Genomic DNA, 24,865 nt, shown 5'->3' on the forward strand with positions numbered 1-24,865 from the left:
ATAGCCGTCTGGACCCCGCAGGTGCCCCTTATCTGGGCCGTCGTCGTGCCCCCGCCCGAGTGCAGGGTCGACGCCCAGACTCCCCTCCGGGTTCGCTGGCCTCGGCCACGCGGGGGCCGTCGGGGCCCGCGCACGGGTGTCTGCTGTGAGCAGACGGTGTTGATCTGGCAGATGGAGGCGGGAAGTGGACGAGCATTGCTGGCCTCAGTGCCCGGCAGATGCCTCAACTGGCTGGAGACTTGAGCCAGCATTCTCCCGCGTCCCCTGCCGGCCACCGGCCGTCCGAGCTGGCTCCCCGTGCGACGAGTTCAGGAACTGCCGGAGCTCGGGGAAGCGGCAACACCTCTCTCTCAAAAGCTCTGGGGAGTCTGGAGAGGGATCCGGGCTGGTGGATTCGGGGGGCCGCACGTGGGAGACCGCTGCGGGCTCCGGGCTCGGGGGTCACTCTGGAACCACGTGGTGCTGGGTCAGAGGCCACGCCTCTCGCAGGCAAAGCCTGGGCCCCAGCCTGCCGAGCTGTCTCTCCGGCCCACTGCCCGGTTCCCTTAAATCCGTTTCCCAGTCCCGCGTGATCCTGGAATCTGCTCTTCTCAACTCGGAAACTTGCACCCATCCCATGTATGAGTGTCAGGCGGGCAGGATGTCGCTTTGATACACCGTGTGCCGTGGCGTCCTTCTTTCAAGGATTTTTTACCGCCTGCAGGTGGACAGGTCGCCTCTGTGCCCAGGGCCGGCTCAGCTGTGGGTCAGGCAGGCCAAAAGCAAGACCGTGCAGCGGGAGAGAAAGCTGGGCAGGAGGGCACCCGCCTCACCGCCGCCAACCTGGGTTCAGTCTCCAGCACCCTGTAAAAAATAGAAATGTGCGTGCAGGGAAGGTGATGTGATGGTGTGTTCACGGGCTCTCGGGGCGGCCCTCTCTCTTTCTCCCTGTCTTCCTCCCTCCCCCCCTCTTTCCCTCCGTGCCTCCCTCTTTCCCTCCCTGCCTCCCTCGCTCCCTCCCTCTCCCTCCCTCTCTCTCTTGCTGCTCACATTCGGTGCTCTCGAGCTGCTGTGTATGGACTGGATCAGGATGGCCCCTCCTCCGTGCTCTGCTTCTGAGTGTGCCGCTGTGCTCTCTTCTGTCTGTCTCTCTATCTGTCTCTGTCTCTGTAGTCTCTCCTCTGGTCTCTTTTGATCTCTCTCCTTCCAATCTCTCTCTCCGGAGCCCTTCTGCTTCTCTCTTTGGAGCCGTACTCACTCTCACTTCTGACTCTCCTCTTACTTCTGACTTTGACTCTTCCTCCTGACTCTGACCCTGACTTTGATTCTCACTTTGCTTTTACAGTCTTAGTTTATATAGCAACCACATAGGGTGGTGACACAAAGGTGGGTTGAACATTGACAAATCAACAAAGAGGGGATGAGACCACTCCTCCAGGAGATTGACTCAAGGACCAAATCTCATCTAAGGAGATTACTCCAGTTTACTAGGAGATCCGCTTAAGGGCGGGATCCCAGCCAGGGTGTGTCGCTTTCTTCTTTCCTCAGCCAGTAATCCACTTAAATAGTTCCAGTAAATTTACTTCTAATATTCCTAGCAATGTTATTCTGTATGAGCATGGTAAGAGATATATCAGACTTAAAGTTTGGTTTTTCCTGAGGACATCTCACTATGTATCCTAGACCACAGTCCTCAGGTCAGGTTAGTCTTCCTAACCCCAGCAGGGTCCTAGTCTCATCGTTACTTTTGGATCATGACAACATTTGTCTATGACCATGCTCTCAACTTATAGTTGAGTATTGTGGCGCTTTGGCTTGGCCCATTTCGATGCCAGGGTAGCTCACAGCTTGCCCTGGGTCCATTCTGTCCCTTGTCGGGACCCTGCTTTTAGGGTGCTAGGAACTAAGGCAACTGAGTTGAGAAAGCAGATGCCCGGGAGTAAATATCATTGGAGTCAATCAACTCCCATGTTACAAAGCATAATATTAACTGTCTTCCTGTGTCCACACAGAAAGGACAGTGCTCTAAGGTAAACTAAGTTCCCTGCGGCAAGGCTGACAGGACAAACCCCCTGTTATCCTACAGCACCCCGTATGGTCCCCCCAGCTGAGCACAGCTGGGTGTGCCTCCCCGTGCCTTAGGGTCCTCACAGTGGATGCTGCAGGCTGTGGCGGCCTTTTCCTGCTCCTCATGGCCCCACCCCCACCCGGTCCAGTGAGGGGTTGTTTCCCTGACGCCCTTCCGGCCAGGATAGGACCAGCCAGTGACCCACAGAGGCCACTGAATGCACCTGCGTCGGCCTGCGGCGGGCGCTAGTGGTTTCCTGCAGGCACTGCCCCCGCCCCAGCCTGGGCGCTCTCTCCCTGAGTGCTCTGATGATCCACCTGGGACGCGTTTCGCAGATGATCTCTCCAGGCGAGGGGCTGAGTGACCCGGGCCCCGAGGTGGTCCAGAGCGCTGGGCGCGGGAGGGGGCTGGCGGGAGCTGGGAGGGTTTCAGAGGTTACAAGGCTGAGAAAGTGAAGAAGTTGGATGTCAGGATGGAGCACGTGGCTCAAGTGGCACAGCACACGTGTCGCATGCTTACGGCCCCGGCTGTGACCCCTGACACTGAATGCCACCGCCGCCACCGCCCTAGCTTGGGTGGAGCCCAAAGCCAAAAAAAGAAAAACCAAAAAAACCCAAGTAAAGGGGTCCTGAAGGGTAATGAACACCAAATTGAGGTCACTTTTTTTTTAATTTTAATTTTTATTTTTATTGATTCACTTTAAGATATAGTTACAAAGCTTTCAAGTTTGAGTTTCAGTCATAGAGTGATCGAACACCCACCCCTCCACCAGTGCACATTCTCTACCGCCAATGTCCCCAGTATCCCTCCCTTTCCAACCCTGCCCCTGCCTCCATGGCAGACAATCTCCCCCATACTCTCTCTCTACTTTGGGGCATTATGGTTTGCAACACAGGTACTGAGGGGCCATCACGTTTGGTCCTTTGTCTACTTTCAGCACACATCTCCCATCCCGAACAATCCCTCCACTCACCATTGACTTAGTGATCCCTTCTCTGTCCCAGCTGCTGCTGCCCCAGTTCATGAGGCAGGCTACCAACCATGGGGCAATCTTCCTGGCCCTTGTGTCTACGGTATTGAGGTCACTTTTGGGGGAATCATGGACCGTAAACCGTGAACCACACGAGTCTGGGGAAAAGTTAATTTGGACCATTTTGGGCAGCCCGCTTGCGGCTTTGATGGAGGGGCAGATTTTTCGACCAAAGCCCTCAATCCCTTGCCGGGAACCAATGCCTGGGAACCAATATGTCAGTATAACCTGACTTGTAATTAAGGAACAACTGCTTCTTGGGAAAAATATCAAAAGTTCCTTTTGAAGGTTGCAGAACAGTACCCAGGGTAACTGCCATCAGGGCCCACATCTAGTTTTATTAAACTTTTGCATTTTTTGTATTCCCCCATTTTGCCCACTTCCTTATAGAATCAACTATAAAAAACTAGCTTGAGATAAAATTGGAGCTTGCTCCCATTCTTGTGTCTGTCCCTTCTTATGTCTGTCTCTCTCTTCTTGTATCTGTCTCCTTTTCACTCGCACACCCTCTCCCGGCCACCCACGTTGACCAAGTCCGGCGGGATGGGACAGATCCTGCCACCCTGTAAGAGAGCCTCCCTGAGTACTTTGTCATCGCCCGAGGCCCTGTGTGTGGAGTCTGGCCTGCAGGCTGTGAGCACTCTATTTTTTTTTCCTTTTGGGTCACACCTGGCGATGCCCAGGGGTTACTCCTGGCTCATGCACTCAGGAATTATTCCTGGTGGTACTCGGGGGACCCTATGGGATGCTGGGAATCGAACCATGGTCGGCTTCGTGCAAGGCAAATGCCCTCCCTGCTGTGCTATCGCTCTGGCCCCTGTGAGCGCTCTTGCTTCGTCTCCTGTTCTCGTTCCTCGGCTGTGAGCTGCCAGGTGGTCCCCCTGGGGCCGTGCTAAGGACGCAGCTCCCTCAGACCCGTGGTCAGTCACGCTCGGCCGGGCTGTGGGCCCTGTGCATTCCCGCCTTGAGGCTGGTGACATGGATTGCACCAGCACCTTGCTCCCGTGCTGTCTGCCTCAGTTTACCCAGCTGCACGCAGGTCGAGCATCCATCTCTTCCCCAAGTTAGGCTCGGGAGACAAAACACTGGCAGCCGCCTCCTCTGACTACTGTGGGAGTTGAAACCCGGCCCAGACAAACCGTTCGTTTCCCCGACTGTCAGAACTCCGATCCCGGTTCACAAGCTGGAGTTTATTTTATGTTGAAGTGGGGTGTGTGTGTGTGTGTGTGTGTGTGTGTGTGTGTGTGTGTGTGTGTGTGTGTGTGTGTGTGTGTGTGTGTGTGTGTGTGTGTGTGTGTGTGTGTGTTTCTAACCTGTATACTCAAATCTGACATTCCCATCTAAAATGAGATCTTGAATGTTTACTCGGGGTGGGGGGGTTGTGTCACGGATATTTCCTTAGAGCCTTTTGTTTCCGAGACCTCCCCTCGCCAACTCTCCGGGGTAGAAATGTTAGTTTCTGTTGGGAGGAGAACGGAAGTGCTCTCCTGAAACACGGCCCGGCGGATATTTTCGCCTCTTCTGTATTTGTGTGTTTTTCTTTCATCTGTTACGTAAGGCTCTCACCGGGGCCTCTCGGATGCGGCGTGCGCGGGGAGGGCCGCGGTTTTGCAATCTCGAAAGAGAAAGCGAGGGAACATTCGCGTGTCTGTTTTTTTTTTTTCCACCTCGGAGTGCTTTGTTAATGAGACGTTTTATCCTGCCATCAACCCGGAGCGATCGGGAAGGTGTTGATTGATTTCTGGATGGCAAGGGGCCTCTCTAATTGCCGGGTCTGACATTTGTGGCACTTGCGCTGTTGTAGGTGAGCAGGACGTGGAAGGTGATTGCGGAAGACGAGGTGCTGTGGTACAAGCTGTGCCGGCAGGAGGGGCACCTGCCCACCAGCAGCATCTCCGACTACTCCTGCTGGAAGCTCCTCTTCCAGGAGTGCCGCGCCAGGGAGCAGGCGCTCAGGACCAACTGGAAGGTAGGCGGCGGCCGGCGCGGCACCTGGAGGAGACCAGCCTCCGCAGACACGGGCCCGGAGCCAGGCCCGCCCCGCCCCGTGACAGCCCGCGCCCCCCCCACGCGGAGTGGGGAGCCTGGCTCAGCCGCCGGGGTCTGTTTCCCGGCTTACTCACCGCTAGGATAGCTGTTCCCACTTCTTTTTTCTTTCTTTTTTCTCTTTTTTTGCCTTTTTGGGTCACACCCGGCGATGCACAGGGGTCACTCCTGGCTCACGCACTCAGGAATTGCTCCTGGTGGTGCTCAGGGGACCCTATGGGATGCTGGGACTCAAACCCGGGTCGGCCTCATTCAAGGCAAACGCCCTCCCCGATGTGCTATCGCTCCAGCCCCCCCCCTTTATTTATTTATTTTTTTAATTCGATTTTGCATTTTTCTGGGCGGTGTGGGGCTTGGGGTGGCACCTACTCGGTGCTCATCAGGGCTTATTCCTAGGAGGGCTTGGGGGGACCCTCTAGGGTGCCAGAGATCCAACCCGGCTCGGGCATGTGTGAGGCAAGCGCCCTCCCCCCCCCCCCCCGCCGTGGCCGGGCACCTCCTTTTTCATTTTCATTGTTGTGGGGAGGACACCCCTGGTGTCTGCGGGTGGTGGGGGCGGGGGCAGGGCTCCATCCCAGGGCCTCAGACGTACCCTTTCCTGGGCCCCACCCTCCCCACTCTCCCCTGCACCATCTCGGAGCACCTTGCTGTTCCGGGGCGGGGAGAGCCAGTTAGGGTTGGGGGTGCCTGTTGCTTCCCTGCTGCAGAGTTCAGCCCCCCCCCAGCCCCTTGGCCTCACTAACTCCGGGGGGGCCCCAGAGCAGAAGCGCCGGCCGCATGCAGGAGGAGCCGCCCCCACTCATTCTGTCCTGGCCCAGGCCCTTCAGGGTCTCTGAGTCTGTCTCCGCTTCCCCCCGGCTCCCGTCCCTCCCGTCTGCCACTTCCCGGTGGCCACCAACATACTGGGTTGCAGCCCCGTTTCACACGAGGAAGTGTCTCTGGGAACGAGCTGTCCGGAGCAGGGCGCAGGATGGCACCGACGCCCCCACCTCCGGCACTGTGTGCCTCCGGGCCACTGCGACCCTCCCACCGACCAGTGCCATAGGCCTGGCTGCCCCTCCCGCCGCCCGCACAGCTCCCGAAGGACAGGCAGTGCCTCGCTCGGGGCCCTCAGCCGGGCACCAGTGGCCGCTGGGGCTGGGCATGCTCGGTGGGAGCAGCCGCTGGCGTCCTTCCACTAGGGCCAGTGCCCTGGGCTGGCTGTCAGGGCCTGCGCGGGGCTGGACCGCAGCAGAGCGGGGAGCCTCTCTGGGGACCAGGCCCGTCTCCCGTCCCTGATGGCGAGGACATCACGGGGTGGTCAGCGAGAGCCTCCACAGTGCCCCTGGACTCCCGACTCCAGTGGGGAGAGCCTCCTGCTCTGCGCCTCCTGCCCTGTCTCCTCCCAGGGGGGCCGAGCAGGCTGGGGGTCAGGGTGTGCCCGACGCTGCCCAATGCCCGCTGATGAGGCTCAAGGGTCTTCATGGACAAGTTCTGGGGGTCCCGGAGTCGGGGGATTTCTTTCAGCATTCACCAGGATTCTCCCTCTCCCTCTCCCTCTCTCCCTCTCTCTCTCCCCTCTCTCTTCCCCCCTCTCTCTTCCCCCTTCTTTCTCTTCCACTCTCTCTCTTCCCCCCTCTCTCTTCCCCCTTCTTTCTCTTCCACTCTCTCTCTTCCTCCCCCACCCATCAGCACTTAGCCAGATAGCGGTCTTGGAGAGTCTGGCTTTATTCTGCCCCATAGCCTCAGCGTGTCCGGGAACCTCTCCAAGGCGTCCAGAGGGGTTCGCGCCACGTGGGTCTTGCTCTCTCTGGTCGACTGCAGGAACGGGGCGATCTGGGGTGGCATCTTGCTAGCTGTATCTGAGGACCCCCCCAGAAAGACCCCAGAGTTCTTCGCTCCCCCTCTCTGGCGGAGATGCCTTACACACCCACAGACCGACTCGGACCTGCACTTGGCACCAGCGCGGAAACGGTCTGAGACGCCGTTGGCGGGACTCTCGGGGGCCTCAGCATCCACGTTCCGGGGGCATGCCGGGATCTCTCTACGTACCGGGCTGACAGGGCTGGGGTGGCTTCGGGGAGGAAGTCTGGGTCCGAAAACTGGCCCACGGCCTCAGCACGCCGACGCTCTCTCGGAGCTGCTCCTCTGCCAGTACCCAGGCTCCCCAGGGCGCGTTCCTCAGCCTACACACCTGACAGAGGCCCCCACCCGGGCGACGACAGCCCCCCCCACACATGCCCACTCCCTGTGGACCTGCCTCGGTTGTTCCTCGGCCCCTGGCTGGAGGCAGCCTGTCATGCAGACACCTTCGGCCCCCGGCACGGTAACAGCGGCCACGTGGGAGCATCGCCGTCTGCTCAGAGCCGATCATGGCGCTCACGCTGTTTCCTGGGCTGTGTGCTGCTTTCTCGGTCTGGTTCCCGGTCTGGTCCCCGCCCGCAGGGCCCCGAGGCATGGCTGGACCACTGAGCTGGCAGTAACAACCCCAGCCCCCCCCCCCCCAGCACGCACTTTTTTTTTTTTTTGGCTTAACTGCTGCCTTGCACTTCCCAGCACCTCACAAGTAAATACTTTGTATTCCTCCAGGTGTCTCTTTATTTTTAAAAAATCAGGTAGATTTTTTTCTGGGGGGGTCACACCTGGCTATGCACATATGCTCAGGGGTTATTCCCGGCTCTGCAACTCAGGAATTACTCCTGGCGGTGCTCAGGGGACCCTGTGGGATGCTGGGGGTCAAACCCGGGTTGGCCGCGTGCAAGGCAAACACCCTGCCCGCTGTGCTATCGCTCCAGCCGCAAAATCAGGTAGATTTTAAAATGATGCTACTTCTCATGGTACCAATAATTACAAAGTTACAGATGGGCAGAGAGGGGGAAATCCACCCCTTCTCCTCTCTCCTGCTAGCCACTGGGTCCCTCCGCAGGTCTGTTGTGAGCTGGGCCGTAGGGTCTGCTATAAATACCTTTTTTTTTTCTTTTCTTTTTGGGTCACACCTGGCGATGCACAGGGGTCACTCCTGGCTCTGCACTCAGGAATGACTCCTGGCAGTGCTCAGGGGACCCTATGGGATGTTGGGAATTGAACCGGGTCGGCCGCGTGCAAGGCAAACGCCCTGCTGTAAATACCATTTCTATGAGCCTCGGATCTTTCCATTAGAAATAGTGTCCTGGGTTCTTCCTTCCCCCACCCCACCCCCTGGCTCTTGTGTTTTGTCTGTCTGTTTAATTGCCTTTTTATTTTATCCAAAGCTAAGAGGTGGTTAGCACATAAAATATCTCGAACCTCCCCTCCCCTGCAGTGGCCTAAACTCAGGAACGTCTCCTTCATCCCGTGCCTCTGGCTTGGAGCCCGGGGACCGGTCCCATCGTGAGCAGCACGGTCAGGGCCACGGGCGGTGTGGGCGGACGCGCAGGCGCGGCCCCGTGGAGAGTACCAACGCGCCCCCTTTTCCCCACGCAGAAACGCAAAGGTGCCGTGAGCGAGCTGGAGCACATCCCCGACGCGGTGCTGTGTGACGTGCATTCCCATGACGGCGTCGTCGTCGCCGGGTAAGCCGCCGCGCGTGCGCGTGCTCGTCGTCCGGGGAGAACCGCCTGCACGCCCCGAGCAGCCCCGTCACTGAGCCCAGAAAGGCCCGGCCTTGGTGGGGGCGCCGGAGAGTTCCGGAAGGTTCCTTCCCGTTTGTCTCCGCGCGTCTCCTGGTTCGGGTTGTGTTAGATGTTCTTTAAGGCCAGGGCCCTCTCCTTTATGAACACACCGAAACAGCCCAGCAGGAACCGTCGGTCCAAGCAGGAAGCTGTTCTTCTGCGGCCCCCCTCACCCCCACCCCATTCTGAAGGCATTGTTAGTGGGAGGGACCGTGGCCAAAAGCACCCTCCCGCCCGTCCATCGCCCAGCGCGACCCGCTCCCGACCCTCTCCTGAAACTGGCTCTGCGTTTCTCTCGGGGGCCAAGAAATTTAACTGTAGCTTCTTTAGAGCCCCTTTCAAAAACCACTTTCACGAGTTCTTCGTGTTTTCCTGCCGGCGGGGTTTAGGGTGTAAGGGGCACCGTGAAGATCAGTTTCCCTTTGGGACTAAGATGCTGCCTTGAGCCACCACGGGGTCAGACGGGATGCCAGGTGCCGTGGTGGGAGAGGCGTTACGTCTCGCCGGCTTCAGGGAGGGCCACCAGGGGAGGTCCCTGCCGGGAGGAGGGAGACCCCATGAGCTCAGCAACCCCGAGCCGGCCAGTCTTTTTCTTTAAAGAGACGAGAAGTGCACTTCCCACTTGGTCCCCCATAGGGTCCCCCGAGCACTGCCGGGAGTAATTCCTGAGTGCAGAGCAAGGAGCAACCCCCGTGCATCGCTGGGTGTGACCCCAAAAAGCCAAAAAAGAAAAAAGGCACATGGAAGAAGCGTACTTAATAAAGCAGTGTTTGGATCAAAACTCCAAGGAGATTTCTGTAACATCTGGCAGCAGTGCTTAGGGAAAAGGCTTTTTTATGCTTCTGTTTTGGAGCCTCACCCAGCAGTGCTCAAGGCTTAGTCCAGGCTCTGAGCTCAGAGATTCCTCCTCGTGGGCTCCGGGGACCGTATGTGGTGCCGGGGATGGAGCCCGGGTTGGCCGTGTGCGAGGCCGACACCTTACCCGTCGTGCTGTTGCTCCGGCCCGCAGAAGAAACAGTTTTGCTTTGGACAAGAAATACCAGGTGGTGGGGCCGGAGCGATAGCACAGCGGGGAGGGCGTTTGCCTTGCACGAGGCCGACCCGGGTTCGATCCCCGGCATCCCATAGGGTCCCCCGAGCACCGCCAGGAGTGATTCCCGAGTGCAGAGCCAGGAGGAGCCTCTGTGCAACGCCGGTGTGATGCAAAAAGAGAAGAACAAAGAAATACCAGGTGGAACGTTTCCCTTCAGCCTGTGCTTTCTGGCTGGAACCCTTCCTCCGGGCAGCTGCCGAGCGGTTTGGTGTGGACAGACGAGGACGGGAAGCCTGACTTTCCCTCCACCCGCCCTGAGCCGGCTTCAGGCTGCTGCCCCCGCTGGCACGTGGGCCCCCACCCACCCTGCTTCCTGGTTTCCTGTGCACCCAGAGTTCTGAAATCCCCCTGGAACCCGGAAGCTCCTTGGACCCATCTGGCTCCGAGGCTCCCTCCGCGTGTCAGAAGACACCTGGGGACAGAATCCTGTGCCCGCACTCCAGGAGCCACGGGTCTGAGGTAGACAGGGGAGCTGGGAGCAAGCCCAGGGGCCGCCCGCCGCCTCCTCCCTGCCCGGGCTCCCTGGAGGTCGGCCGGGCGCGCTCGGGCCAGGAGCAAAGTGATGGTGGAGTCAGGCCATCGATCAGCTGCAACTTGATCTGCGGGCAGAGAGGCTCCTGGCCGCCCCTCTCTCCCAGAGACCCGCCCGGCACGCCGCCCGGCAGATGTTCCAGCCATGCTTCTGTGTACAGCATCTTGTGTTCATCATTAAAGTTTCATCTGGCGGTTACGATGCTTGTTTTCTGGGTCAGATCTTGAATCCCTTTTCATTTGAGACAGCGGTGTTTGTGGTTGCCTCATCCCCAATCAATGTCGTATTCACCAGGCTCCCACCACGCCCGCCTCTCCGAGGGGCTCCTTAAAGAGACAGTGGCCGCCTCGCCCTGTCTGCCGCTGGCCCTTCCCTTGCTCTGCTTATTTTTCTGTTTCCCTTCCTGATTCTCTCGCTCCCTAATCTCTTTTTCCCTCTCTCTCTCTCTCTCCCTCTCTCTCTGTCTCTCTCTCTCTCTCAACACAAGTGTAATTTGGAAGCTTACTTTTCCACGTTTTTGCTTTGCAACCTATGACGCAGAGTTGCGGCTGGCAGGAGGGTGGGGGCCAGCCTGGGGCGCTCTCAGGTACCCACGAGGCTCCGTCGGGGTCTGGAATTGTGCTGCTGGGGCCCGGGCGGTCTCGCTCCGGCCAGCCCCTGAATTGGCGCTTTCTCTTCTCTGCTTTCCTCCTCATCTTTTCACACGGAACCCGAGTGGCACTGGTGCGGGGGGTGTGGGGGCGTGCACCCCCCTGAGAGCCCCAGGGAGGGTTTCCACTTCTCTCTCTCCATCACTGCCCCTGGCGCCCTTCACTTTGCCCACACACTCTGCTTGGTGACCCCTGAGCGCGTCTTGTTTTATTTCACTGGAGGGAGTTCAGACCCGCGATGTGTGCCCGTGTGTGCGCCTCAGCTGTCCACGAGTGTCAGCGTGCTCGCCAGGTGTGGAAGCAGACTCCACTGCCCGCCCAGAGCGTTTTCATGCCCCTCAGAGAGCTCCCTCCCCTCCCCTTAACTCCCCTCCCTCCCTCATCCTACCCTCCTCCCTTCCAGCCCTTCCCTCTCCCCTCCCCTCTCTTCCTTTTCCTCCCTCCCTCTTCTCCCTTCCCTCCCTGCCCTTCCCCCCTCCCCTCCCTTCTCCTCCCCCTCTCCCTCCCTTCCTTTGTATTTGTTTAGTTTTGGGGGGCCACGTGCTGGTGCTCAGGCCTTACTCTGGTTCTGTGCTCAAGGATCACTCCTGGTGGGACTCCGGAGACCAAACCCGGGTCGGCCACATGCAGAACAAGCGACCCCCCCCCCCCACACACACACACACATACACACTGTCCTGTTGCTCCGGCTTCCGGCCCAGTCCCCGTCTTGACGGCCTGCCCCAGGCTGGTCTCCTCCTGGCCAGATGCGCGCACTGCCCGCTGCCCGCTCCTGCCAGTGAGGGCCCGGGAGGAGCACTGATGTCCCCGCTTCCCCGGAGCATCTGTTTGATACGGCTGTTGCACTTTGAGATCATCTTGAACCTTCTAAGCACCCACGTACATCCTTCCCAATTGCTGTGGACCAGTAGTTTTTGGGTTTGGGAGCCTGAGTGACACAACCACACTCGTTTGTCACAGAGACTCTAAAGTCCAGTCCTGTGTGCCGTAGCAGAGCCCTCCCGTTGTCCTGCCACAGCTGGTCGGTGCTGGGCGCGGCTCCCACAGGTGGAGCCCGTGGCTTGGGGGGTGAATCTTTCCTGTTCGCCAGGCCGAGATTGTGTGACCTCTCCAGAGTGTCCCTGCCCGAGGCCGGGCCCTGGGCTGGGGCCCTTCCCCCACCTCCCCTCGGGCCCTGGGCACCCGCACTCCTTAATGTAGCTTCGGGCAGTGCAGGGCCCTTCCGGGCACTTCTCTCTCTTTCTCTCTCTCCCTCTCCTCTCTCTCTCTCTCTCCTCTCTCTCTCCTCTCTCTTTCTCTCTCTCCTCTCTCCTCTCTCTCGCTCTCTCGCGCTCTCTCTCTCCTCTCTCTGTCTCTCTCCTCTCTCTCTCCCCTCTCTCTCTCTATCTCCTCTCTCTCTCCTCTCTCTCCCCTCTCTCTCTTTCTCTCTCTCTCTGCTCTCTCTCTCTTTCTCTCTCTCTCTCTCTCTCTCTCTCTCTCTCTCTCTCTCTCTCTCTCACACACACACACACACACACACACACACACCTTATTTGGCTCCATGGAAATGATACGGAAGTTCCAGCAGGTTCCAGCGCCCTGTCTCCTCCTTGCTGTTGCGAGCAGTGGGTTTTGTGTCACTGTCACCCCCAGCAGTGCCGGGAACTGCATTGTGTTCAGATGAGACCACACCATCCCCGCAGTTCCAGCTAAGACTGTCCTTTCTCTGCGGGGTAGAACTTCTGTTGGGAGCCCCCCACCCCCCGCCCCGGCCCGCACCATCTCTCTCGGGACTGGGGCGCTGCTGCCGGGTCTCGGAGGCCCAGTGGCTTCGTCCCCGTGCTGGTGCTGTGGCGGGGGTCCCTGCTCATCACGACAGGAAGCACAGCTGTCCTGCTCTCGCTTGTCGTCTCTCCTAGAGAGCATTCCCAACGAAGCGTTTCCCCCTGAGGAGACAGGCCGGGCGTCTGTCTGTCTGTCCGGCCCGTGCTGCAGGCTCAGGACTGTTCTTTCTCCGGGCTCGTGCCCCGGCGGAACCCCGAGTCGGCCTGGGGAAGGGGGCCGGGGGTGCTCAGGTAAAGCTCAGCCAGAGAAGATCATTCCTGGGGGCTCCCTGGAGACCCAGCCCCCTCCGCTCACCTATGGCTCCTCTCAGATGCCCGGCATTGTGCATACGTGTGTGTGTGGGGGGGGGGGGGGCTGGGCTGCCACCGCCCCTCCCGGCCCCTGCAGACCTGTGACCCTGCGTGGTCTCTGCTGGCCCTTCTCTGCAGCTGGCCGTCGCCCCTCTCAGCCTGCAGAGGTACCGAGCACCTCGGGGGCTGGAGAGGTAGTGCAGCCCTGGCCTTGCATGTGGCCGACCCAGGTTCGATCCCTGGCATCCCATACATTCCTCCCAGCACCAGTAGGAGTACCTGCTGAGTGTCAAGCCAGGGTAGCGCCTGAGCATCCCTGAGTGTGCCCCCCAGCCCCCCCTCCAAAAAATTAAGCACCTCTTAATTTGGGCAGGGTTTTTCCCTTCCACATCCTCAGTGGAGCGATAGCACAGGGAGTAGGATGTTTACCTTGCACGCCGCTGACCTGGGTTCGATTCCTTTGTCCCTCTTGGAGAGCCCGGCAAGCTACCAAGAGTGTCCCGCCTGCATGGCAGAGCCTGGCAAGCTCCCCGTGCGTATTTCATATGCCAAAAACAGTAACAACAAGTCTCACAATGGAGACGTTACTGGTGCCCGCTCAAGCAAATCGATGAGCAACAGGATGACAGTGATACAGTGCTACATCCTCAGTGGCTTTCTCCCTCCAGCGGCGTCCCTCACTAGGGTGCAGTTCCCGCCGGTGCCAGAGGGAGCTGGAACTGCGGCTTGGCGCTCCCCCCAGAGGGCAGGAAGACCACCACTGACTCCTGCAGGACCCCGGCTCTCTTCTCTGCCCGAGGAGGTTCCCGGGCCCTGCCTCCCCGCTCTGCCCTCTGGGGTGTGGGCCTTCGGCCTCGGTCGGAGGTAGGGTCTGCTCTGAATTCTCAAACCGTCTCTCCTCCCCACGCTCTCATCTCACACGCGTAGATGGAGCAGACCTTCGGATTCCCGCGTGGCTCTCGGGACGATGGGTGTGCTGCGGGCACACGCGCGGGATACGGGTTTGTTTAGACAAATGTCACCCCTCTTGGGTCCTTACTGGACACGCTTTCTCGTGGGCTCCTTGAAGGAAAAAACACACACGCACCTTTTCTTTTTTCTTTTTTTTTTCTTTTTGGGTCACACTCAGCAATGCTCCGGGGACCATATGGGATGCTGGGATTCGAACCCGGGTCGGCCGCGTGCAAGGCAAACGCCCTACCCGCTGTGCTATTGCTCCAGCCCCCCCCCCACACACACACCTTTTCTCTTGGCTGTTTTCCTCCCAGCCTGCTTTCATACAGATTTTGTGCGGCCACTGGTTATGACCGTGGATGGTTTCCCAGAAGGAGCTCGCTCCCACCCGCTGGGGACCTCCTTTTCAAAATACTTGAGAATCTTCTGTATTTAGTGTTAGGCCACGCGGCAGCCGTGCCCTTCTGGTAAATAAGTCTGAGGTAAGGTATCGATAAGCGCCTTCAGGAGAGCGCAACATTCATTATCGCCGTCACGACGGAGCTCCAGGACGGCCCGAATAAATACTGGTGAGCTCATGACTGCATTTACCCGTCTCGGGCTCTCCAAGGAGCGCCGGGCCGGGCCTCAGCTCCAGAGGCCTGCACGGCCGCCAGCGGCTCCGGGCTATTGATTGTGATTAACCAAGATGTATGGAAAACAGTTTTAAGTGTGTAGTGCATCTCCCTCGCAAGGTCCATTAAGAGCTTCATTATTTTTCAATTGATGCGTCTTACGCTTCCCCGGGCTGTTTGCAGCGGTGCATTTTCGCAGAAAGACGGGGCTGTGGACTGGGGTTCATTTTGTTAATTGCATAATACGACCCAGTCATGTTTCATCGAAAACAGTAAATACTCTCGATTCCATTGATCGGTCGTCTTCGGCGCTCCCGAGGAAAGGAGGGAGCGAGGTGCACAGTTTCTCGGGCTTCTGCGGGCTCAGACATTGAGGTGTCTCGGAACGGGGGTCTTTGCACTGGGAGGGCTGTCCTCTCGAGGCGCGCTGTGGACTTGTGCGTGGTGGGGCCACACCTGGCAGTGCTCAGGGCTGACTCCTGGCTCTGGGCTCAGGGATCGCTCCTGGAGGGCTCCGGGGACCGTACGGGGTGCCGGGATCAAACCTGGGCCGGCCGCGTGCCAGGCAGGTGCCCTCCCCGCCGTCCTACCGCTCCGGGCTCCAGCTCTGTAGGCGTTACGGCACTTCCGTCTCCTGAGCCTGAGCCGCAGGTTCCTTTGCTCCCCGGGGCCGAGCCCAGAGGTGTGCCGGCCCCCAGCCTCTGCCCGCGCGGGGAGGCACATTCCTGGCTCGGGAGGACCGAGAAGACCCAGAGGAGAGGCGGGCAGGACGCCCCTGGCTGTGGGACGCTGCGGGGGAGGGCGGGGCCCGGGGCTTCCCTCCCGCACGCCCGAGCCGGCCGGGTTGTCCAGCCGAGAACCCCGGAGGTGTGGGGAGCGGGCGGCGGGCAGCGTATACATTCGCTGAATCTGGTTTCCAGCGGGCGGGTGTGGGTGCTCCCCACGCCTCCACCACAGCGTGACCTGCTGGTCACATTCCCAGCCCGAGGCCTCACCCCAGGGCGCTTGTTGGAGCTGCTGGGTGCGGGCTTGTGTCTTCTCCTGGGGGACTGTGGGTGGGAGCCATTGCCGATGGCGTCCTACGGCCCCTGAGAAGCACCTGTGGCAGGTGTGCCCAGCCCGCACTGCCTGCCAGCACTGGGCCACTTGCCTCGCTCGTGCCTTCCAGTTGAACCACGGATGCTGTATATAATGTGCGGATGTGTGCGTGCATGTGTGCGAACATGCGTGTGCGTGCACACGTGTATGCATATGTGTGCACATACATGTATGTGTGCGCACCTGTGTGTACATGCATGTGTGTCTGCATGCACACATGTGAGCAAATGTGTGCGGGTACATGTGTGTGCACGTGTGCATGCATGTGTATGTGCCTGCATGCATGTGTATGCGCGCACTTGTATGTGAGGGGGATTGATGAAAGGGTGCAGGGACCGAGGCCTGCAAGTCTGAGTCACAGCATGGAGAACGATCAATTCCCCACATTGCACTGCAGTGAGGACCGTTCTTAAAAGCCGTATTTATTTAAAGACACTGATGGCCCAGAAGGTAGAGAGGCTCTTGGCGGAAGGGGGCAAGGAAAGCTGGGCGACCTCTTGGGTCTCAGCTGGGCTGTCAGAATGCTCCTTCCTTCTCACCGAGGTCGCCTACGTTTGCTTCTCAGCATTTAAAACTCAGCAGGACATTCCCCAGCACCCCCAGTCGCCAGGGAGCCCTGTGATAAAGGCTGGTCAGCAGACAGGTGCTGGCCCTGCCTTGCCTGCACCCCCACGTCGATGAGAAAAACAGTTAAAAGTGCTTACCCCCTCGTTTTGGATCACACCTGGTGATTCTCGGGGTTACTCCTGGCTCTGCACTCGGGATTCGCTCCCGGGCTGGGGATTGATCCAGTCAGTCTGTGCAAGGCAGGCGCCCTCCCCACGGTACTGTTGCTCCAGCCCTAACGGTGCTTTATAACAGCCTGTGTCTGCTCGTTCTTTTTTTTTTTGTGGGGGGCATGGAAGGGGTCCGAGTACGCATTCTGCTTCTTAGAGACCTACTAGTGTGTCAGTGAACGCTCTGCGGTGGTGAATCATCTGGACTGCCAGTCGCTCCGGCCTGTGGCGCTTTGGAGAGACTCTTCCCGTCCTTTCAACAAAAACTCAGCTCTGGGCTCTGCCCTGTTTCTTTGGACTCAACCTTGGGGAGCATGGAGGCGGAGGCTGGGGGGGTCCTACGGTCCCGGGGCCCCTGCCACGGGCAGGGACAACCGTCCTCCTTTGCAGAAAGGCCCCTTTCTCTCTCCGTTTTCCTGTAGTGTCCTTGGAGCAGCGGCCGTGTTGGCCTCAGTCGTACCCGCACAGCCACTAATTAGAGGGCCATCAGCGCGGCCCGCAGCTCACTGACAATGCAACTGTCACGGCCCTGTCTTAATTGGTCGCCCGTAATTGTCATTAGGCAGCCACAAAGGCATCTGGAGCTCCGGAGACAAATCAGCCACTTGCCTCCCTCCCGCCAGAGCGGTTCTCCGGGCCAGGGCGGGGAAGCGCTTTCAGCTCGCAGTGAGGGCTCCGTCCAGGTCCCACCTCAGCGAGCGCCAGTCTCTTCCCTTCGCAGGAGTCACTGGCGCCGAGTCGGCCCCTTCCGATGCCAGAGCCCTACCGTGCCCGTTGAGGGGGGATGCTTGCTTCTCAGTCCCCGTCAGAGAGAACACAGCCTGCTTTCTCCTTCCCCGCCCCCGCCCCCCAGTCACCTGCTGCGGGACGTCTGGGGTTTGGCCATGGAGATCGGCATGAACTTAAACGGGCATCACCACCCTCAAACGCTTACCAAAAGAACTGAGCTTGTGGGGGCTGGAGCGATAGCACAGCAGGTAGGGCGTTTGCCTTGCACGCAGCTGACCCGGGTTCGAATCCCAGCATCCCATAGGGTCCCCTGAGCACCGCCAGGGGTAATTCCTGAGTGTAGAACCAGGAGTAACCCCTGTGCATCGCCGGGTGTGACCCAAAAAGGAAAAAAAAAAAGAATTGAGCTTGTTTTTGTGGCGATCGGCCTTGATCCACGTGAAAGTAACTGCAAGGGGGCGAAGGTGAGCGCGGTGTGTGTCACAGGCCTCTCTGACTCCGCACTGCGGCGGGCAGTGGCTGGGAGAGTGGCGCGTCCCCAGCCAGTCGGGCTGTGCGTTGTGGACGCCCCAGCCGGCCACCTCGTCTTCACTGCTAGCCCTGAGGAAGGTGCTGAGGTCCGGCGGCCCCAGAGGGGGACTTTGGGTTGGGGAGGGCGTCAGTGGTGCTGGGTTCATGGGGGTAGCGCGGGGGCCCAGGTGCAGGTGGCCCGGGAGCGGAGGGCGCGTGGCCGTGCGTGTCAGTCTTGGCTGCCCTCTGGGAACATGGGGACGCGGGTCTCCGGGGGCTGGGAATCCGTAGCACCCCTGCCCCGGTGACCCAGTGCCGGGTTCCCAGGGGAACGTGGCCCTGGGAGGGGTCGGTGCGAGCCCAGGGCCAGGGCAGCCCCACCTGAGAAGGCGCCCCTCTCTCTCCGCCTGCGCCCCACCGCTCCCCCGACTCTGCCCTGCAAGGAGGCTGCGGGAGTCTCGGGCAGGGGGGCTGGTGTGGCAGAAACCGGAGGGGAACGGGAGGTGCGTGCTGAGAGGAGACGATGGACCAAACACCATGGCCACTTGCTGCCCGTATTGCAAACCCAGAGGGAGAGAGAGGGAGAGGGAATGTGCCTGCCACAGAGGCGGGGGGGGGGTGGCAGGAGGGACACTGGGGACACTGGTGGTGGAGAGCGGGCACCGGAGGAGGGATGGGCACTCGATCATGGCATGACTGAGACTTACAAATCAGGAAAGTTTGTAAGTCTTTAACTGCACCTCACGGTGATTCATTAAAAAAGAAAAAAAAGAGAAGAAAAGAAAAGAAATGGGAGGAGAAAGCGGCTCTGCCCACGCGCCCTCCAGAGTCGTGCGTTGGCTCTTCGCGGGGTGCTCCCGAGCCGTCGGTCTGCACCCCGTCCGGGTCGCGTGGCAGGGACAGCAGCAACCAGACGATCCCCCGACTCCCTTGTTCAGTGCGGCCCTTTGGGTGTGGGGACAGGAAGCCTGGAAGAGAGGCCCCAGCCCCCTCATGTGCCCGCCTGCCCTTAGAGCGGGGAACCAGCAGACCCCCAAATCTGCATTTCTCCCCATACTGCAGACCCCCGTAGCAGGTGCGGGAGACTCAGCTCTGTGGCGGGCAGTGGCGGGCGGCGGCTGCGGGGCCGGGATCCTCAGCGCCCGTCCCCCCCAGGCCGTGCTGGACAGAGCCGCTTGCTGGCGTGGCAGGGCCCCGGGAGAGGGGGCACCTGCGTTCCGAGTGGGTCAGCCAGGGACACCCGTGCATTTCTGCGGGAGCTTTCTCGAGAAGGCAGCAGCGCCTGGCTGCTAAAGGCGAGATTTAATTGTTTGAGCAAATCAATTAGTCTTCAGGGACTTTAATCAGTCAAATCTGATGCATGGGTGAGGGATTAGAAAGCCTGTGCCTGTAAGACCATTAGGCCTTAGCATCTGCGCGCATGTGTGTGTACTCGAGAGAGACAGAGACAGAGACAGAGAGATAGAGATGCAGAGAGGGCGAGAGAAGGGGATGGAGGAGAGGGGGAGAAGGGGAGCAGGGAGAGGGGGAACAGCGTTGCTCAGGCTCGTTTCCCCACAGTGGGCCGGGAGTCCTGGCCCCCCGCCCGCCTGCCCTGTCCCGTGTGCAGGCCTCCTTCCAGGGCGCGTGAGACATGGCCAGCTCTCGAGTGCGTGCTCGGCCTTCTGAGGGGACGGTGTCTCCCGACACGGGCGGCCCCTCACGCCTGGGGCGGGGGCCGGCCTGTCCCGCGGGGGCTCCGCGGCTGAAGTGCCCCTTCTCTTCCAGGTACACCTCGGGGGACGTGCGGGTGTGGGACACGCGCACCTGGGACTACGTCGCGCCCTTCCTGGAGTCGGAGTACGACGAGGACGAGCCCGGGCTGCAGCCCTACGTCTCCTTCGTGCGGATAAACAGCTCGCTGGCCGTGGCCGCGTACGAGGACGGTGAGTGCCCGCAGCCCGCTGCCCTGCCAAGGGGAGGAGCCAGCATCTGTGGCCGGCTCCCCCGGGAATCTGACCGTCTGTCTGTACGTGTGAGCGTGTGTGCGCGCGCGCACACACACACACACATGCACACACACAGAGGCACTCGAACACACACGCACACGCACACACATGCGAACACACACATGCACACACACATGCACTCATGCACACACACGCACACATGCACTCACACACATGCACACACACAGAGGCACGCGAACACACACACGCACACACACGCATACACTCACACACACGCACACACACATGCACACACACACAGGCACGCGAACACACACACTTTCTGTCTCTCTCTCTCTCCCCCTGCACTCTCGCCTCTCTGTGAACTGGTTGGCCAGCCACCCTGGAAGCACCGGGGCCCTTGGAACGCAGCACCCATTAAAACTGGTGTTTAATTCCTACTGGAACCATCGGCCTGGGGTTTGGTGCCAGGCGCGAGGCTGGCCAAGCCATCTTAAGCAAATAACTTGTTTGGTGTAAAATATTAAATATACTTGGCCTCCTTTTCCTTTATTCTCTGCCCGGTCCAAAGGGTACGGCGAAAAGGGGGATGAATAGACACCGATAATCTGCCGACAAAGAGGGGGATAGAAACCCGGAAGCCAGCGCCCTCCTCTTCCTGGCGCCTGGACGCGAAGTCCCCGGGTGGCGGGGGTGGGGCTCTCGGGCACGGCCCCCCCCCCGGGGCGAGTTGTGGGCGAGCGCCTGGCACGTGCGGGGCCGGGTGAGAGTGGGCACCGCTTCGTTCTGTGGCCCGAGAAGGACGCGTTGGACGGACCAGCGCTGGCGGGAATGGCCGCGGGGAGGCCGCGCTGGCCCGTGACCCCGCCCCGAGGGCTCCTGGGCTCCAGGTGGTGTCGCGTTGGCCGCTTCCCAGCAGCCTGTTCCTCCACCTGCCCCGCGCCCCGGGGGTGGCGCGTCAGTGTGCCGGCACTCACGCCCCCCGGCCCCGGGCCTGGGGCAGCTCTCAGGGGTCAGCGTAGCCTCAGCGCCGGCTCAGGGCCCCCGGCCTCTCGGGGGTCCGAGTGGGGCCCGGCCATCACTGTCCCTGGACTGCGTGCCATTTCCCACCGGCCATTGGGTTCCTGGAGAGATGATGGGAGCGGCCTGGCCCGCCTCTGCCCAGCTGCCCAGCTGCCCAGCCGGCTGCCGTGGACCCTGCAAGCGGCTCCGCCCCGGGCGGTCTGCGCTGAGCTCCAGAGACCTGTCAGAGCCTTCCCCGACCGCAGGCGGGGCCACGTCACACGTGGTCACTTCAGGGGGGCCCACGGCCGTGCGGGGGGCCGGGGGCCGTGCCAGGGGTTCACTAGAGAGCTCGGATCCCAGCTGAGGCCCGGGAGCCCGCTGGGCGTCGCGGGAACGGTGCGTCTGAGCGCGCCAACACATCCTGTCTCTTTGGAACGGAATGAAAAGAACCAAGTGCGGAGCTGGTTGGCGGCTTTGGGGGGTGGGGCGGGGGGAGGGCAGGGATCTTGGCAGTTCAGGCCACCCGTGGATGACAGCGGGCTCGCGGGCTCGGGCTGCCAAGGTCCACGGAAACTGGGATCTGCTGTCCACACGCCAGAGTGCAGCCCCCACAAGTGCAAGGGAGCAGCGGCCACCGCCGCTAAGGCCCGTGGTGGCGGGACCAGGGAGGGAAGGGTCACGTGTCCCCGGTCCCTTGCGGCATAGAGAGGTAGCCTTCAGGAGTCACTGCCAGCATCGGTCTTTTTTTTTTTTTCTTTTTGGGTCACACCCAGCGATGCACAGGGGTCACTCCTGGCTCTGCACTCAGGAATCACCCCTGGCGGTGCTCAGGGGACCATATGGGATGCTGGGATTCGAACCCGGGTCGGCCGCGTACAAGGCAAACGCCCTACCCACTGTGCTATCGCTCCAGCCCCTGGTCTTATTTTTTCCCTAACTCTGTTGATGCAGGTCTGGCCCGTGATGGGGTGTGGTAATGCCGTGTCTGTGCACGCCGCTGGCTGGACACCACCACGCCCTCCATCCCCTTTCCCTGGCCCGGCCCCTCCCTCCCAGCCCCCCGTCCGTCTCGGAACCACTGGTCGGTTTTCTGGAGCTAAGAGCCTCTCGGGTGGTCTGCTCTGCGGGTCCTTGTTCCACCCACGAGGAGGGCAATCGCGCCCTGGGGCCCGTCCGTGTCCTTGCCGAGAGTCAGGCTTCACCCTCGCTCGTCTCTCCCGAGTGTGGCGTCAGAGCGTGCAGGGTTCCGGGGATCATCCTCGTGGGGCCCGGGGCTCACACATGGTCAGCGTGCTTCCCACAGCCAGGAGGGCTGCACTCCCGCCAAGCCATCTCCCTGCACCCCAAGATTCCATCCTTTTAGACGACTAAGTAGTACTTCACTGTGTGTCGATAAATCAGATCTTGACCCACTCCTCCCATTGGACACTCAGCTTGTTCCCATTTCTGGGCTCTTGTGAGCAACACCGCCAGGTTATGGGGTGCGGGGCAGGACAGCGAGTAGAGCTCTCGCCTTGCACATTGCCGGTGCAAGCTTGGTCCCCCGTACCCAGGAGTGATCCTTGAACTCAGCAAAGAGCAAGCCCCGGGCACGGCCAGATGTAGCCCCCCCAAAAAAAAGCAAGATCACCGAGATCCTTAGTGATATAAATTCCTTCTTGAATGTTTCAGGGTCCAAGATAAATATCTGGAAGGGGGTGTTTAGCTGTGTTTTGGGGTGTTTCTAGTCTGAAGCAAATGGACTTTTCAATACTTGTGTTTTGGTTCTGATGAGCCGCTTAAATGGAAGCAGAACAGAACCGAAGGGGGAAACATATAAAATGTGGAAGAAAGCGTCTGAGAAGTAGCGGCATAGCCCCTGCCTGCTCCCCCCTGGGCCTGCCCGGGGGCTGCTTCCCCCACCTTGGCCCGGCGACACAGCTTCGTGGCTTGTGCTGGGAGCACTTTGAGACGTGTCACCAGAGTGTCCTCCAGGTTCCCGGGAGCCCTGCCCCACCTCCAAATCAAACACAATCGGAAGGAGAAACGATGGGAAAGAGCGACGGGCAGAGAAAAGACGGAAACCAGCAGAGCAGATTTAAAAACGGGCGTGCGTCCTTGTGTGCGTCCAGCCTGCGTGCGGTTGTGTTGTGTGGCTGTGCTATGATTTATTCAGCAGGGCCTGCAGTCGGGCACATTTGGCCTGTCGATTCGATCGTTATTCCGAGCTGCTGCGAGCGATCTCCTCGCACAGAGATCATGATGGACTCGAGAAGTGCAGCCGCGGGATGAGCCACGCGCGCTTGCCGGGCGGGAGGCCACAGGTGCTTTATATCCGGATCCGTGTCGCCAAATGGCCCGCCACAAGCGTGTCACAGGAGCCTGCGGGCGGCTGTGTCCTCGCTCCGGCCTGGCAGGCGGGAATGGAGTCGGTCACGCACCCGTCTCGTTTGTCTCTCCTTGAGAGTTTGCGCGGACATTTTTTTTTTTCATTTTAAATTTTTATTGACTTACGGGTTGTTTCTTTGGGGAGGCCGCGGGCCACACCCGGCAGGGCTCAGGGCTTGCTCCTGGCCCTGCACTCGGGTCACTCCCGGTGGGGCTCCGGGACCCTCTGGGGATGGAACCCGGGCCAGCCGTGAGCCTGACGAGGGCCCTGCCTGCTGTACGATCTCGCCAGCCCGATTTTAAATCCGCTCTGTTGGTTTCACTCTTTTCTCTGCCCGTCGCTCTTTCCCATCGTTTCTCCTTTGGAGTGTGTTTGATTTGGGGGTGGGGCGGGGCTCCCGGGAGCCTGGAGGACACTCTGGTGACTCGTGGCCGCGGGGACCCTGCACGGAGCTCTCCTCCCGTGCTGAGCCCTGGGTCCCGGGCAGGGCCACCCCCGGCAGCTCTGGGACATGCGCACCAGGCCTGGCGTCAGCGCTCTGCACCCGCCCGGCAGACCCCGGCCCCCGCTGCCTCCCCCGCCTCTCCCCCCGTTGTTCTTCTCTGGGGGCTGTTGAGGCTCAGGTGGGAAGGACAGGGCTCGGGAGCAGCCTGTTTCCCAGCTCTCCGGCGCTTCCTGATCCTTAGCTGTTCTTCAAGTGGACTTTGTTTCCTTGCTGGTAGTTGTGTGTAATTTCAATATTTTTAGCCCATAAGTGATTTTTAAAAAAATTCTATAATCTAATGCTGTTTTTATTTTATAAAAAGCTTATTTACTTTTGGGGCCACACCCAAAGGTGCCCATGGTCACTTCCGGCTCCGTCCATGGGGATCACTCCCGGCTCCAGGGATGGAAGATCACTCCTGGCTCCGTGCACGGGGATCACTCTTGGCATCATGCATGGGGATCACTCTAGGCATCATGCATGGGGATCACTCCCAGTGGTGCTCAGGAGGATCATATGGTTCTGTGGCCACATCCAGGGCCTCTTGCGTGCAGTTTCCTGTCTCAGGGGCTGGTGCTGGGCCACTCCCAGTGCCACTCGGGCCTAGGGTGTTGGCCTGGAGGACCGTGGCGGCGCTGGAAATGAAACCCAGAGTATCACGCGTGCAAGGCTGTGCGTGCTCTTCCACACCAGAGTGTGACACGTGCAAGACTGTGCGTGCTCTTCCGCCCCGGCCTGGTCCCTGCGCGTGTGTCCGAACGGCCTGGCTGAGCAGTGCAGCCTCAGGTTGTGAGTTCAAATGAACCACAGACATTGAGAAATTTGGCTTCACCCTCCCCCTTATCTTTTGTTTTCGGGGCCTGGGGGGTCACTCCTGGTGCTGCTGGGGAGTATCAGGGTTAGACCCTGGGTGGGCTGCGTGCAAGGCAAGCGCCCTCCCCGCCGTATTGCTATTCTGGCCCCACGCTTCACCCTTTTTTATCCACTTCTTTCTCCAACAGTGATTTTCGTTTCACCCTTCGTTCATTATTTCTGTATTTCAGGTGTGAGATTGTGTGTGTATTCCCCACCTTCCTTGAACAGGAGCTTTCCTTACGGCTTCCCGCGGGGTGAGGCCTTTCCCTCTTCCCTTTTTACCGACTGACACGGGCCTTGAAAGATTGCCCGTGCCGGGGGTGGCAAGCAGCAGGGCCCCTGTGAGGCAGGGCTTAGCACCCGCTTCCCGTGGCAGAAACTG

General features: G+C 60.0%; 1 protein-coding gene across 1 annotated transcript in view; it reads left to right on the forward strand.

Annotated features, from left to right (window-relative positions):
- Positions 1-24,865, forward strand: part of FBXW8 (F-box and WD repeat domain containing 8) — an 86,590-nt gene that overhangs the window by 16,962 nt on the left and 44,763 nt on the right. The window contains exons 3-5 of the mRNA XM_055147014.1: positions 4,882-5,046; positions 8,565-8,653; positions 19,590-19,747. Coding sequence (XP_055002989.1) covers positions 4,882-5,046; positions 8,565-8,653; positions 19,590-19,747 — 412 coding nt within the window. The remainder of the gene's footprint in view (positions 1-4,881; positions 5,047-8,564; positions 8,654-19,589; positions 19,748-24,865) is intronic.

The sequence above is a fragment of the Sorex araneus genome, chromosome 9, assembly GCF_027595985.1.
Source record: "Sorex araneus isolate mSorAra2 chromosome 9, mSorAra2.pri, whole genome shotgun sequence".
Classification (NCBI taxonomy): Eukaryota; Metazoa; Chordata; class Mammalia; order Eulipotyphla; family Soricidae; genus Sorex; species Sorex araneus.